The 16915-nt window shown below is 39.7% G+C and overlaps 1 protein-coding gene and 2 long non-coding RNA genes across 5 annotated transcripts; 1 reads left to right on the top strand and 2 right to left on the bottom strand.

Annotated features, from left to right (window-relative positions):
* Nucleotides 1–2042: 2042 nt before the first annotated feature.
* dio2 (iodothyronine deiodinase 2) lies at nucleotides 2043–7089 on the bottom strand. Its single transcript, XM_010735417.3, has 2 exons — nucleotides 6469–7089; nucleotides 2043–4854 (listed from the first exon to the last, which is right to left on the bottom strand). Exons 1-2 carry the CDS (start codon nucleotides 6691–6693, stop codon nucleotides 4264–4266), a joined length of 816 nt encoding a protein of 271 aa, XP_010733719.2. The 5' UTR covers nucleotides 6694–7089; the 3' UTR covers nucleotides 2043–4263.
* On the top strand, nucleotides 6027–8041 carry LOC113747124 (uncharacterized). Its single transcript, XR_003463361.1, has 3 exons — nucleotides 6027–6317; nucleotides 6479–6647; nucleotides 7837–8041. It is a non-coding gene; the product is annotated as an uncharacterized LOC113747124 (long non-coding RNA).
* A 2167-nt stretch (nucleotides 8042–10208) lies between these two features.
* Nucleotides 10209–15269, bottom strand: LOC113745271 (uncharacterized). Of its 3 annotated transcripts, XR_003462090.1 has the most exons (4): nucleotides 14958–15269; nucleotides 14789–14834; nucleotides 11050–11162; nucleotides 10209–10252 (listed from the first exon to the last, which is right to left on the bottom strand). It is a non-coding gene; the product is annotated as an uncharacterized LOC113745271 (long non-coding RNA). The 3 variants fall into 3 exon arrangements; XR_003462077.1 differs by having other exon boundaries at nucleotides 14789–15269; XR_003462093.1 differs by having other exon boundaries at nucleotides 14801–15269.
* Between the last annotated feature and the right edge of the window lie 1646 nt (nucleotides 15270–16915).

Raw genomic sequence — 16915 nt, 5'->3', positions numbered from 1 at the left:
AAAATTATTATTTATTTATTTTTGGAATTTTTAATACAATTATTGAAATAATGAAACTGCCATTTAATGGGTTACAATGAAGTTGTTTCAGAGATTTCTAGAAAAAAATGAAAGCAGGAAAAAATATTGATGTATTATTGGAAGTTTTTTTTGTTTGTTTTCTTGTGTACATTTTGGTCAAGGTGTCCAGAGAGTAGTAAATCTGAGAGGGCACAAGGGTTAAAAGACTTCCCCTCTATAACATGTTTATTGGGTTCTATTAATAATTCAGAGAGGCAAAAACTAAGCAAATAATTTTTGGTCTCAAATACTAAAAAAAAAAGTCTGGAATATCTAAAAATGTCAAACAAAACTTCCCTTTGTTACAACAAGCAACGATCCAGTGGAAACATGTCATTTTTTATCTTTCAAGTAAAATACATTCTTTTCTTGGTGTCATGTTGGTGAGCCTCTGCTTTTCCTTTAGGACACAAAGACAACATGAAAAACAGTTTTAGCAGCAAACATTCTCCTTTATTTTCCATTTTGTTATTTCTCTCTGACACATTTGAAAAATAACATTGCACTAAACAGTAATGAATGAAAAAGTTGATTAAATGGAAAACAGAGTTGTGTATGTGAGTTACTGAGAAATAACTAGTATAAGTACCAACAGGCTGACAGTGAAAACAGATGGAATGGTTCTGTGTCATGATGACCAGATGCAGTTTACTTTCCAACCAGAGACTGAATCAGGGACTCTTTCGTCAAAGGTTTTCATTTACACACCTTTGTCACTTTGACCAGAACAAACCGTCTGTGTGTCTGAGGCCGTCTGAAACACAACTGACAGCTCCTCTTAACATGTTCTACACCCATCTCTAGTTTTACATCATTAAACAGATCTGAAAGTGAAAATCATCTACACTGAACCTCATTAACATGACAAGCAGAGATCTTCACAGGTCCACTCAGCTACTAGTACCCAACGCGGAAACGCGGAGTCGGGTCAAGTTAAAGTTATGAGATTTTACAGTAATTTTACAGGGATTATTAGACATGTATTGCTATTAGTTAAGTGGTGAATCATAATGCCAATACCAGTACTGGTGTTCTCTCTCTATGCTTTTAGATCAGGTGTCTTTTCTGGGTAAAAAATGTGTCTATGCATCTTGGGTTTGAGTAGGTTTGGCATGGGTCTGTTTCAAATCAGGTCCAGAATTTTGGACCCATAAGGACAAGCAGTTGACAATGCATAACAAAGTAAAAAAAATTTAAAAAAGAAAGAAAAAAACAAACAAACAAACACAAAAGATGAATAAAGAATAATAAAACAAATAAAAGATAAATAAATGTATTTGCATTTTAAAACAAGAAATTATGACAATATAGCCCAGACTGGCAAAGATCTTGAGAATAATAATAAGTAAAAGGATGCCTGTGTTTCTCCTCACTGTTTGGGACATGATCAATGTCATAAACTGTACTGTATGCACTTTTTTCAAATGTGGAAATCAATATAAATTTAACGTGGCTTTTTTGACACTGACCCTCTCTATTAAATGATAAGCATCTCCCCTCCTGTAGTTATTCTCATGTCACTTTTTCACCAGGCCTCCTTGTGCAGAAAATCATCAGCAGTGCAAAGTGCCATAATTAGTATAATGGAGATCACCTTTTATATCACAGCAGCCATTTTGACATGAAGTAGTCGGGTCAACACAGATGTTTCTAATAACACTCTTTGAGGTTCCATTCCATTTATTGCAGCAGGGACTTTCCAGTGAGCCAACATGCACCACAGCAGCAACTCTGGTTTCACGTCAAACTGGCTGCTGTGAAAAAGGTCTACTGCGGCACACAAGACATGCACCATTAAGACAGAAAAGTGGTTAGGTGATAGAGGATGGAGAGGAGAAATTCACTGAATGTCTGTTGGAAATGGACAGGAAGGAGGAAGAGATGGAAAGAAAGAGAGCCTTTATTAGGCTATCGCCTCCAATGCCAAGGAAAACAATGAGAAATAAGGAAGTCACTCACTCTCTTCATTAGAAATGTGGGCCTTGTTCTATCTATTGCGTAAATTACGCTATGGCAGGCATACAATGTAACACGTGACAGCAGCCTATGAAACATGACACATAAAAATAACAAAAAAACATCCTTGTTGACAGAGGACAGTGAAGCAATAACGGCAGAGCCACACACACACTTAACATTAGATCTTATAGCTTCAGTTCATCAATCACAGCGTTACAGATCCTAAGGATTATTACTTTTGATACCGACTTAACTTTAGCTTCTTCTCAGATCTGTTGTTTTCCAGCCCAGCTCACCCATAATTCAAACACAGCGACTGGGAAGAGTATGGTACAGCTGTAAATCTGTTTAGAACGGACTGTCCTCACAAACTGAATAAGCAGTGAGGTAATCTTTGATCATTTCACGTCTGCGATTAAACTTTCACAGCTTTATGGGAGAACGAAGAAAGGCACTCGTAAAGAGAACCTCACAACATCTGGGCTACAGTTTGCCAGAAGGTATGTGGAAGACTGAATTCAGCTGGAGGAAGGTCTACGGTCTAATGAGACCAAAAACTAAACATTATGTCCATCGAACTAAACATGTTATTTCTATGATGAAAACCTGCTGCAAGAAACCTGTCACCTGGGAGGAAATAAACCCGCATATGAAGCTGCACCACATACAGATCGCAAACCAGTCAGGAATTTGTGGCCAGACTTAAAAATAAAAAACTGTTCACTCCTAATCTCCACGATGCCTGACAAGAACTTGAGCAGTTTTATGAAGAGGAACAGAGAAGAATTACAGTGTCCAGATGTGCAAAACATTACCAAGCATAGTCTATCAAAACTGCAGGGTAAATATCGATTTTCATTTTGACATTAAAGCTTTTTTTTCTGTTCATGAGTGTCAGAAAGCCACATTAAATCTACTTTAATTCAATATTGTAAACATGGAAACTTCTGAGGGAACAATGGTCAGTATTTTCTTTTCTCGTAAAGATAGGAGAGTAGATAGAGATCATATTAGGTTGTTGACATAGTGTATAGTACATACTTAATAAAAAAATATTTATTTTATATTCTTTATATTCTTCTTATTTTTGTGAAATTGCCTGAAACATTTTAGCAACAAAAGAGGACGGAGCACAGACACTTTCAACTTTATGCCAGCAAATGTGGACTATCAGAGTCTTTATGTGTGTACCTCACTTTAAGTAGCACATAGTTTAGGAACTTAATTCATTACACCTTTTTTGGCACAATGTCATCATAACCAGTTGTGGTGATCGGACCTTTTTTACTTAAACAATACATACCACAGTGTAGAAATACTCTGTTAGAAGTTAAGAAGTTAAAATTAATGCATTAAAAATTTGACTTGCAGTAAAAGTACAAAAATATTAGCATCAAAATATATGAAAAGTACAAAAAAGTAAAAGTACTCATTACGTGAAATGGCCCATTTCATCATTTTAATCTTGCAGCTGGTAAAGTTTTACTAACCTCTGAACTTTACCAAGGGATGTGAAGTCTTGTCTGTAGCCATAACAATAGAGTAGAAAATATTAATTGAATATCAGGATCTGCAAAGTAACTTGTAACTAAAGGTGGCAAATAAATGTAGTGGAGTTAAGAGTACAATATTTCCCTCAGGACTGTAGTGAAGCGAAGGAGTTCAAGTATCTCGGGGTCGTGTTCACGAGTGATGGCAAAACGGAGCATGAGATGGAGCATGAGATGGACTGACGGGTTGGTGCAGCATCTGCAGCATCTCAATTTTTCCAGTCCATCCATGTTCCAACCCTCACCTGCAGCCATGTAGTTAGTGACTGAAAGAATTAGACTGCGGATACCAGCAGGACGGGCTCAGCCTTAGAGATAGGGTAAGCTCGGAGTAGAGCCGTTGCTCACTTGTGCCCAAAGGAGCCAGCTGAGGTGGTTCACACATCTGATTAGGATGCCTCCTGGGCACCTTCCATTGGAGGTGTTCCTTGGGATGCCCCAGGAAGAGCTGGAAATCTTTTGTTGGATGGAGAATTAGTGGAGTATAAAGTGGCATGAAATTGAAATACTCAAAAGTATAAGTACCAAAAAACAGACAGTACAGTACTTGAGTACATGTACTGAGTTTCTTTCCACCACTGATCAGAAGATGCATTTTGATTTTGCCCTTTATGTTCACACAAAACCAAATAATGCATCATTTCCCTTTTGAAAAACAGGACGTATCCTCCTCTGCACTTGTCCTTCATCACTCCTACCGCTTGCCGTAGCTCTGTTCCAGCCACTGCCGCACATCCTTCAGATTGTAAAAAAAAGGCCCCTTACCGCCCAGGTAGGCGATCTTTCTCTGCTGCACTATGCACACCCGTTCATTGGACACACCATAAGCGACATTTGCATTGTTGTCCATGCAGTCGGCCACCAGCTGGCACTGCGGCGGCAGGGAAAAGTGCTCAATGAGTTTCTGTGCAGCTCCGAGCCTCTCCTCCAGGCTCTGATGCTTCCGGACGTTAAAAGAGCATTGGCCCATGGGAGGGGCCACCCAGCCATCAGATGGGTGAGCCTCATCAATGTACACCAACAGAAAATCAGCTACATCACTGAAGTCCTCCACCAACTGCCGGAAAGCTGGCAGGTGGCTGATGAATGGGGGTCAGGTGGCTGATCCAAAGTTGACCACCAGAGGGCGATCCAATGACTCAAAATCCAGAAGGCGACACTCATCTCCATTTCGGATCTTGGCACCAGGTGGCACATTAGTCATGTTACTGATATTGCTGGTCCAGGGAAGGCCATCAGGCACCTTCACCAGTTTGGAGTTTGGTGCCTCGCGGCCAAGTTTTACCTAAAAGAGGTAAAAAGAAAAAGAGAAAAAGGGATATATGTTATACACACATGAGGTGTAATGTGAACTTTATCTTGTCTTTGATTGTGCCATATTTTGGTATCACAAAGCCTTTGAGAATGAGATAAAGAGTATATCCAGTAGACTATTCCACTGTACAGATGACAATAACATCTATAAAATGGCACATGAACAATAAACATTACAATTTGTTCAATATTTTATGAATCTGTGATATATTATCAACAAATGTTCTTTCTTCTGCTTTTTGGATCACAGTCTGAGGTGCATTTTTCTGTCATTTGCAATTGTATTGACCGTGTCGAAACAATAACGTGTGTGTGTGTACTTACACGTAGCTCGTGTTTGCATATATTCTAGCCAATTAAACTTCTGACTCATGTCGACACTTATTCTGCATTCATTATTTAAACTGCGATAACAGGTCTCCGAGTGAGGAAAAAAACACATCAACGTCAGCCTTACGTGTCATTCAGAGTCAGAGGAGTCTCTAACACAGTGGTTAAGTCCATAGGGACTTAGCTCGGGAACTGTTCAAGTCCAGAATGGACCACAGCATCCACAATCTCTCCACATCTGCATGTCTATATGCGCTTTGTGTTTGACATAATGAAAGATTAATAAAGTCAATCTTCATTATCTCTTATCTGGTGGTGGCTACATGGTTAGCAGTTGACCACATTAGAAGGATGTGTACACACTCCTAGATTGGAATCTTTCTTTCATTACTGCTGTAACTGCTGTACAGGCTGCGACTTTGATGAGGTCGCTGCAAACTTCATGAAATAATTAGAATGATAAAGGTTTTTAAGTAGACCTCTCTAACAGAGGAGGGTGAGACAGGTCAGACAAGCAGAGCACACACAGCCTGATATGCAAGTCTGATCTGTAGTTCATATGAAAAAGCAAAATAACTCAGTGACACTGATTTAGTGTAACAAAAACACATTTTAAAACATACTTAAACAGTACATCTGTTGCAGGACTTCTGACTTGATTTATGACTGTGTGCAGGATGTGACATAACATCACATAACTTACTGCTGACACAATATATTACACAGCTGCCAAGTGCAACAAGTGACACTAAACTACAAGTGTAACTAGCCGTCAGACATAAGCTATCAAATATTTGTGGAAATGTGTGACACAGGAGTCATAAACGGAGGAACACGAGCTTTACGCACGCACGCACACACAGACAGGCCGACCCCGTCTTTGGACTGAACTTAATGACCTCAGACCTGCCAGATGTGTGAGGAGGGCGGGAAGTATCAGGCCAGCTGCTGCGCGTCACCTGCTCTTCGTTTATTCGAATTATTGTATAAAATGATGACGACACTTAATGCGCATTCAGCTGACATGAAGTGCGTAAATGGGAATCCAGCTACATTCAAAGGAACTCTAGATGATAATGGAGAGCAGGCGGAGCCAGGACGAAGGTTTAACACCCCCCTACTTCCCTGTCTCGCCTTCTCTCTCTCTCTATCTAACTCAAGACAAAATCAAGTTTAATGATTAATGCTTCATTTGATTCACGACAAAGTCGCTGTGGCTCAGGGCGCTGTGTCTGACTGACAGCAGTGACTTTACCTGTTTGTAGGCGTCCAGAAGGAAACTGTTCCAGATGGAGCGCAGCCCCGCTGAGGTCAGCATGCGGCGCCACTCTCCGGATCCGGCAGACCTGGAGCAGCTCAGCAGCGACACGACGCGCTTCACAAGAACCACGGAGTCGTACAGGGCGAGAAATAGACAGTTCGAAAAGAAACCAGGTAGTATCTGGAGTGTGACAAGCAGATCCTCACTCGCCATGCCCATTTTCTCTCTGTGCGTCTACACGAGCGAATTATTCCAAACCGCCCTTCATTACGCGCGACGCTGTGTGGTGGGTCTCATCTGCTCCCCTCATAGTTTCTGCTCTGCCCCGTGGACTGCTCCCGGCATGGTGCAGATATGAGGGAGGTGTATCAGGTGTGCCGCGTGCTCTGTTCCCCTTCAGGTGTTCCGCCGTGTGCGCGCAGACGCGATGCCGCCGGAGCTCGATCTCTCTTTTTAAAAGGACGAACATGGTACTTAATATTAAGCCGCGCGGCTTTTCTTTGTAACACGGTTCTGACGTCAGATCTGGTGCATACCCTCTGTCCCCTCCTCCCTCCTCCTCCCCCCTCGGCTCTGTGCCCGGTGCCTGAATGAAGCTGCACGTTTATTTTTATTTTTTCTTTCTTCTTCTTTGACACGCTGTTGTAATTTTATCGTCCCTGTGGGAGAAAATACAGCCAGTTACAAAGTTATATTTTAATTTAATGAGACAAACTTTAAACTCAGAGGTTGAATCATCTTTATCTTATATTTGTCTGTTTTTGTTGTTCCATGCTTCATTCATAGAGTAAACTCTGATTAAAGTATTAAAGTGTTCATTCAGATAAATCCCTGATTGAATCCACAACCGGGATACCCACATCGCCTCTCTGTCTGAGGTGCAAGGTGTAGTGAAGGACATAATGAAAAAACACAAAGAAGATTGTGCTCATGCTTAAATATAACAGTTCTAAAAACAAAATGTAGGATTGAAGCCTGCAGCCTAAATCAAACCACATGCACGATGCAGTCTATCCACAGTGTCAAAGTCCTTCAGGCCAACAGTATGACTCATGCAGTCGCACTTGAGCATGCAAGACACAAGAAACTGGACAAATGTTGCGTGTTGCAAAATAATCCACACAGAAGTGATTTGTTGTTAAATCTTTTCATTTGTGACAGTAATCCGTTGACAATGAAGGCATGGAATCGTTTATATTTTGGCTCTCGTGTGGCAATGAATCAAATTCAAGAGAATTCTTAAGGGGGCAGTAAAAAAAAGATGAGATGAAAATATGGAATTAATATTTCTCCATGATGAGCATCATTTCTCTGCTTCTGTCACATATATGTGCTGATGAAACTCTTGTTCTTCCTTTGCAGGCTGAAGAGGCTAAACATGGACTCCAGGACTGAAGTTTCTACAGGTGCACCTGAGAATACCCTGTATCAATGCCTGTAAGGCATTACAGAAGGTGTTGATGGTCCCACAGCACCAGGATCAGGAGTTACTTCAACCCAAAGGCCATAACTCAGCTACTGTTTAATGTTACTACTGCATATACAGTATACATCTCATTCATGACTCTCTTTTTGTTATTTTGTGTGATTTTCTTTTCATACACGTTGTTTGGCACAGTGGTGCAGTGGTTACCACGGTCACCTCACAGCAAGAAGGTTCCTGGTTTAAATCTCGGCTGGGTTTGCGTGTTCTCCTCGTGTCTGCGCGTGTACTCCATCTTCCACAGTCCAAAAGCATGCAGATAACTGGATAATTGGCGACTCTAAATTGTCTGTAGGTGTGAATGTGAGTGTGAATGTTTTTTTTGTCTCTATGTGCCCTGTGATAAGCTGGTAAACTGTCCAGGGTGTTCCCTGCCTATGTCAGCTAGGATAGGTTCCAGCCCCACCGTGACCGTGAAGTGGTTACAGATAACCCTGTACCCAGTTCATCACAGAGCACATAGAGACAAACAACCCTTCACACTCACATTCACACCTACAGACAATTTAGTCACCAATTAACCTGTCGTGCATGTCTTTGGACTGTGGTCACAGTCAGCTTCCTGTTCTTGCATTACCTTATACTATTGTTAGATCCACAGTTATGGTGGGTATGTGGGACAGTGTTGAAGAAAGAATACCCCAGAAACTAAACATACCCCGCACTACAAATTACTTCAAGGGCGACAAAGTGTTGCAAGCTATATTGAATTCATTTACATGCTAACAAGAGTTAGTGTAGCTTCCTGTTGCTTTTCTATTTTATAGTTTACACAGTGTATAGTTTGTGACTTGGTTTAGATCTGTCACAACAGGCTTCATTTGAATGGTTAGTAAAGGAAACTTCTGAAGACTTCAGTACAATTCCCTGTTCATAGCATGTGGCCAACAAGGTAGCTGTGCATGGTATTAACATAGTTTATATTCTTATCAACTATTGTTTAGTTTTCAAGGTTGATTCGGAGAAAAGGCCTTCACATAAACCAGCATTTTCCTGTGGTTCAAGGAATTTCACTTTTTTTGATAAAATAGAAAATGTGTCTCAGTGAGTGCCAGAGACATTCCTTTATATATAGAGTGAGTTATACATACTTAGGCTTGAATTTATCTTGGCTCCTAGACTGCTTTAACGCTATCATGGACTGAACAGCAGAACATTTTTTACAGGTCACTGCTGATAAGACTCCAAGCTGCATCATTTAGGGGTGATATTTAATCCTTCTTGCGTTAGACACTCATGGTAAACAGCTGAACAGATCATGCTTTCTCCACAGTTCTTCCTTTTGTTGTGTCAACTACTGAACTACAGATCATTGTACAATCAGGCTCTTGCTGAATTACTTTATCCATACTCATCAGCTCTCCCTGAGGTCAAATATTCCACATTTGCTGTCTGCTGTTGGAGTAGAAGTCTGCATCAAGGACTTGTAAATCCAAAGCTCTTGTCCAACACGCAACAACGAAAGAGATTTAAAGAGTCAGAAAAAAAAAAAAAAAAACTTGCCTGGAACAGAACAGAACAAGAGTTTAGGCAATAGAGTTTGTTCTTTTGCCAGAGATAACCAGAGTTGGCTCTTGAACCAAACTGAAGAGTGGGCACCCCTTTTCCACACCAACTCGACCCTACGCCCACTCCTAAATAGTGTTTTTTGTTCACAGGATACATGCTATAGTGAATGTTCTCCTTGATTGAAACTGATTTTTACAAATAAAGATCAATCATCAACTTTCATTATGAAATATAATGGAGCAACCTTTGAGCTTCCCTACCAGGGTAGCAGGAAACTGTCAGGCCCAGAACAAAGCGGCAGACTCAGACACGGAATATGCAAGTTTGGAAGAAACTTTTATTGTTTCCGAGCTGCTGATACACAGTCTACAAAAACGACAACAGAAATAGCTACACTGACCAGAACTCTAACTAAAACTCTGCTACTCTCTCTGAAAATCACAAACACTAAACTAGAAAGAAAAACACTTCACCAAAATGGGAAGGAATAAACTAATAAAATTTGTCAAACAAAAACACCCACTCAAAATGAGGAGGAAACAGAACTATCTATATCTATGACATAATCTCATAAACTGTGAAACTTACGAACCAAAGAAACGTGGAACAGGCTTGGAGTCGATGGAAAGGCTTGGGTGCAACAACAGAAAGTACGAAGACACTTCGGCACAGGACAAGGGGAAACACAGACTGTATATACACACATGAGGGAAATGGGGAACAGGTGGAAACAATCAGGGCGGGGAAGACAATCAGACCGGTGACACATGAGGAAGGGCAAGTGACCTGAAACGAGAGGAGAGTTATCTTTCAAAATAAAACAGGAAATGACAAGACATAACAAAAACCAGCATGACAGAAACTTCATCTTGAGTCAAGATTTTCATCTGTGGTTACCTGTTTACTACTTATAACTGCACTAACATGTCCTTGTCTTACTGTAACTTGATTGTTTGCCTTTTTGGAAGTCACTTTGGATAAAAATGTCAGCTAAATGTAAATGTAATGTCAGATGCTATGCAATGCTGGACTAATGTTGTGATACTAAGGGACAGTCAACGTTCAATACAAACTGTGTGGACATTAAGACTCATTTGAAGCTAAAGAAAAGGAAACAACAGTTGTAGGTCGGATGTGCACCAGTGACTTTTACGTGCTACACGCCAGTGTGTGCATCGCTATATAAATGTACTTAATAGACATGCCACGTGTTGCATATGTGAAAAAAAGGAAGAAATTCCACAAACAATAACTTGTGTTACTCGTCAGGTTTATGTAACTTTAAGGAGCACCAATACATTTCATTTGAATTCAGTTTAAAGGACGAGTATAATCACAGTTAAATGTTTTTCCACAAGCTCTTACAATATCTTTAGCGATAAAGAATAGAAAACTTAATGCATAATAATGCACAATAATAAGTCACCTGTCTCTGACTGCCAACCCAACCAAGGTTAGACTGGAGCCAGACATACTGTAGACCTTACGTGGATTATCTTTTAAAATCCACCCCAGTTCTTATGTAACATTATATAATGTTACGTATCCCAACTGCACAGACTTACTCACTGTTACATATTTACCCAGAGGAAGGTTGGGGTGATGAGGTTGGTGGAGTCCAACACACTGTCACATTTATTGATCCCATGTTTTTCAAGCACAAGCTCACACTTTGGTCCTCTCGCCACACAGTTTACTGTCAAGTAGACAAAGACAAAACAACACAACAATACAGCGAATGGCTATTAAGTAAAATGGCTTAGCAAAAACCCTGTGTCTGTATATGATTTTTGTTTTTTTTGAAAATGCAGGGTCATTTACCACTGCGCCTGATTGTTAGTTCATTGGTTATTTCAACCTCAAAAATTAGCATAGAGTTGAAACAACACATCACAGTGTTCAAGGGTAACATCATCTAACATTGCATAATCACACTCTGTCAACAAATCCTTGCTCTTGTAAGGTAAGACCAGTCAGTTGTACCCTGCTTGGACATGTGTAGGAATCAACTAATAATAATGGACTTAAAAAGTCTCCCTCAAAGTACTAATTGGACAACTTTGTAACGGAATTTTCAAAATTATGAACAGATGATGTATTTAAATTTAATTTCCCGATCACGCACTTTAGAGACATTTAGAGAGCTCATTATTTTCAATATTAAGACCATATGTTGAATAAAACTATTGCCTTGTGTCATGGAAGGGACATTTTTCACAACATCTGACCTTAAGGCACACAATGTAAGATTGTAACACTCAGTAAACAGGCCGTATCAGTCTAAAAACAGACATTGGCTGAGTACACATCTGGCACTGGCATGAAGGTTTGTGTTGTGGAACATTCCAGTTAATTCATTCACAGAACATATGGCATACTCAGAAGCTGAGGCATACCTGGAAAGAAAAGCATAATGTAGTAAAAGTGTGCCAACTTTGCCAAAGTAAAATAGTTTTATCTTTGATGAAACATGCTACAGGCAGAATTTAATGACTGTCTAATCTGATGGTGCAAAAACACAACATCTAGTTCTTAAATACTTCTGAGAAAGCTTAGTGGAATCTGAACCTCCTTTGCAGATGTGAAAAATACATTGTCATTTCCTTTAGCTGAGCAGTTAACTTAACTGAGTGTTTCTTGCCATAACATGAATTATTACAGTAGTTGAATAGAGCCATTTACTGTCTGCCAACTCTACCTCTGAACAACCAACTATGTGCAAAATCATTACATATACACTGATCAGCCATAATATTATGTTCACCTGCCAAAATATTGTGTTGGTCACTCTTTTACCAGCAAAACATATCACGGTATCTGGCACCAAGACATAAGCAGCAGATCCTTTAAGTCTTGTAAATTGCGAGGTGTGCCCATGATTCCACAGATGCTTGATGGATTGATCCAATGGTCTAGCCATAAAAGTTTGGCCCTTGTCAAAGTTACTTAAATCCTTACACTTTTGACCGGGCTAGTCCAACACATTTATTTTTCTTTGCTGGAGCAAACTAACAATCTCTTTTGCAGTATGTTCTGGATCATTGTCTTGCTGGAGGGTCCACCTATGACTCATCCTCATCATCCTGGAGGATGGCAACAGATTGGTCTCAAGAATTTCCCGGTACATAGCTCATTAATCTTCCCTTTAATAATTTGCAATCTGCCAGTACCGTGAGAAGAAAAACAGACCCATATACCATGAAGCTTCCACCTCCAAGCTTAACTGTGGGGATAGCATGCATATTGCCATATGCTGACCCACTTCTACCCAAAACATTGTACACTGCATTGTTGCGAAAAGGTTTTTTTTGTCCCCTCCACATGTTGTGTGTCAAACTTCAAATGAGTGCAACCCAAAATGTATAGTGCCAACTAGTGTTACTTTCATTTTTCATTCCATATTACCCACAGGCCCAAAGTACAGATATACTGTACACAGGAACCATAGACACTTTTGAGGGAAGAAAGTCAAGTTCCTATAGACTGAACTATTGCTGGCTCAGTAAACAAACCATTCATGTTGATTCACTCTTTCATGTCCCAGTTCCACCAAAAAGCCCTAAAAGATAAATAATAAAAAGTTGGTCTGCAAGCAACTCCTACAACTGATAGTTGTTGTTTTAGATTTTTCTGTGGCCCGGGTTAGGTGTTTTATCAATATATGATGATACACAACCCTATTTCTTTATTAAACCGGGCCACTTCACAAATGTAACTTCTCTACATAAATATCTGGCTGAGTGACTGTCTCAGGCTTCTCTGCAAGTGGATGATAGTAAAACTGAAGTTCTGGTTTTCACAAGGTTTCTTCTAATATCCTCCAGGACTGCTGGTCATTGACCACTAATAGAAAACCTGCTGCCAAAAACCTTGGTGTCATCTTCGACTACGCGATAAAATTTACAGATTTACAGATTACATGTACAGATTCATTATATTATATTGTGACAAATTAGTGGAAGCATGTTAGATTTTAGGAATACCTTAATGTAACTGTGAATAAAAGATGGATAAATGACAAGAAATATATATTTAAGCACACCAACTTATTAACATTCATCATTAATCATCATTATTTTGTTTGCTATCAGTGGGCAGTCACAACAGGCCATTGCAAAAGATAACCTTGAAAGGACATGTTGACCAGACTTGAAGTCAAATAAATCTCATTCACACAAAATAAATAACTAGAACTTTGCGTCTGATTTCCTGTCTGCCTTGTTACTGCTAGATGTTAGATGTTTGCTGTCTGTCTGTCCTTTCAGACAGGTCAATACTCTTTTCATACACTCTGCCAGTGACCTAGTCAAACAGAGGGGCTCATGAAACTTTCTGTTCCTTTTGTTTGCCCAGAATGGTTTCCACTTTTCAAGAACAATCTGTTTGATGGAGTAAAAGATGTAGGCCATAATTACATTTCTATGAGGTAGGAGTTCACACTTAAAAAGACACCTGATGGCATTATACCTTAGTTCTAAGAAGATTTGATAAGATTTACTCTCAAATAACTCAGCTTCATGTGCCCCACAGTCTCTACCAATTATCATATCCCAATGGAAACTGAAGTCCATAAAGATTCAAGCAGCCTTTCCTCCCTTTTGAGCAAAAGTACTCTATGGAAGTTGAAGGACATGTATTTACGGCCAAACAGATTCTTTTCTGTATTGGTACAAGAGTGAAAGGCACTATGCAGCTGTTGGGAGCTAATGGAGTGTTGTGCTGGCCTGATGAATTTATCTGGCATGTCCACAGCAGTCCTCACTTGAAATTTGCTTTTCAAGTTAGATGTGAAGAACACAACATCAAATCCAGACATTGAGAGGCTCCTATAACAAATAGTGATATAAAGGTATTGTGGGTGGCAAGGAAAAGTAGAACCGACATAACATGTGACCTGTCCAGGACAATGCCTGCCACTGTTTAGACTCTGCACTGTGCAAACACACTTATCAGAAAGCTGAAATCAGAAAGGTGACCTTGAGGTTTCAGCACTTGAGAAAAGACAGCTCCTTGAAACTGGTAGTGTTCAGCAGGTTCCTCATTGGTAAACCTTCCCAACAGACACACTCAATGTGTACTGGCAGTCAGAGAGAATCGGTTAAGTTGCCAGAAGCTTATTCACAGGAGAGATTTTGGCATTTGCAGATGGCTTTAGCAGTAAAGAGACTAGAAACTGGGCAGTTCAAGGAGCACCTCCAAACAAGCAGACCATGTGATCATTTACCAAGGAGTGCTTGACAAAGAAAGGGGACATGGCATTTCATCAGGCGCATTCTATTAAAAAAAAAAAAAAAAAAGGAGCAGATTACTGCCCTTGATTACCTTAAGACTCACATTGATCCCATGTTAGCTTCTCTGCACTGCCTCCCTGTAAAATCAAGAATAGAATTTAAACTCCTTCTCCTCACCCTCAAAGCTCTTCATGGTCAGGGACCATCATATCCTAAAGAGCCCAGACTACCCTATTACCCCACTAGAACGCTGCACTCACAGAATGCTGGGTTATTTGTGGTTCCTATGGTCTCTAGTGGGAGCCACCAAGCTCCTCTACTCCATATACGTATAGCTGCCCACCATGAATGCTCGAGGTTTCTGCCTCCCGAAAAGAAGTTTTTCCTTGCCACCATTGCTAAGTTCTTGCTAAGGATATGGTGAAAAGTGTCCTCAGATAATATGGAATGTGGCACTGATATAATCCAAAGATCTCAAAGTGTGGCCAGCTGGGCAATGCACACACTCACCAACACTGAGAGTTTGAAAAATGATTGCATCACTGACATTAAATGAACAGACACTGTTAAAATGTTTCATAAAGCAAAATTATGTAAAAACCTTTACATAGTTTCAAAGTGCAATCATCTCTGTCATAAATGTGGACAATTGTACACTTACATTTGTTATGATTATGTTAAAAAAATGAATTAAATTGACAAATTTGCAAGTGCACAATATAGCCAGCTAATATTACTTACTGAAGAAGCCCTTGTCAATGACTAAACGTCAGTCCCAGGTTCCGGAGCTTCCTTCCACTGTGACTAAACAATTTGATTTATTCTGCTGGTTGCATTCTATTCCATTGTGACATCACAACTGACGTTAAGTTCCAAAGTTCTATTGACTATAGGCAGCTTTTATGTTGGAGTATTTTGCTTGTTTGATGTATTTTGATCATTAATTATGATGATAAGATGATTGTAATTTGTTCTTGAGTGTCACACCGCGGTGAGGTCAAGTTGGGTTTTTGTCCTGTCTCGTCATTTCCTGTTTTATTTTGATATTTACCTGTCCTCTCGTTTCAGGTCACTTGCCCTTCCTCATGTGTCACCGGTCTGATTGTCTTCCCCGCCCTGATTGTTTCCACCTGTTCCCCATTACCCTGTGTATATATTGTCTGCGTCTCCCTTTGTCCTGTGCCAAAGTGTTTTGTTAACAGATCGATCACCAAAGCCTTGTTTCCTTGCCCGTCCATAGTCATAGCATTGTAGCTTGAGTGTTCTTTTGTTTATTTTCCTCGATTGAGTGATTTTTTTTTTTTTTTTTTTTTTTTTTTTTTTTTCCTTTTTTTTTTTTTTTTTTTTTTTGTTCTTAGTCTAGCCTTTTTTGTTTCTTAGTGTTTAGTGTTGTAGTGTTTTTCAGCCTCCTTCGGGGCGCTTACGTTTTTGCAGCCGGTTGTTTTTCCTCCTTGTGTGTGATTTTGATAACCTTTTCATAAAGTAGTTTAGAGTTTTTCCTCCTTTGGAGTGATTTTTTTTTGTTTGTTTGTGTTTCCTAGTTTAGGCCTGTTTTTTTTATAGCCTGCCATAGCCTCACTCTGTCGAGGGTTTTCTGTTATTTCAATAAACACGCTCATTGACACCTCTGCGCCTGAGTCCTGTTTGAGTCCGGCCTGACATTGAGATTTTATGACTTGTTGTAAGTGCATGCTTGGAACTAGAATCTGCATAGTTAATGCTGTTTGATCAATAGAATCAATGTCATCATTTCTGATTTCAAGCGTAAAATAATCAGTTATGACTTTGACAAAATTTTATCACTTCACATTGTTATATTTTGATGTTTTCTGTGGACCCAGAATGACAGCCACAATTACAGTGGCTGGGAACCCTCAATGCTGCAAATAAAAGAAACTCTGCAAACAAAAAGAAACAGCGCTACAAATATAAGAAACGCTGTAAACAAAAAGAAACGCCGCTGCAAATAAAAAAGAAACGCCGCTGCAAATAAAAGAAACTTCACAATGGAAGTGAATTACCGGGGACTATTTTTGCCGGTGCACCTGTAGTTTCTTATGTGAGCGAAGAAGAAGAAGAAGTACAGAAGCTTGAAAAAAATAAATTAGACACCTGATCTCGTAATTACGAGATAAGGAAAGGTGCCTTATTGGCTACTGCACTTTGGTAAAGTTAGAAAGATATTGGCACTTCCGAGATCAATAACTCTTAATTGAAA

The sequence above is a fragment of the Larimichthys crocea genome, chromosome I (genome assembly GCF_000972845.2).
Source record: "Larimichthys crocea isolate SSNF chromosome I, L_crocea_2.0, whole genome shotgun sequence".
Classification (NCBI taxonomy): domain Eukaryota; kingdom Metazoa; phylum Chordata; class Actinopteri; family Sciaenidae; genus Larimichthys; species Larimichthys crocea.
This window is presented reverse-complemented; position numbering and strand designations above follow the sequence as displayed.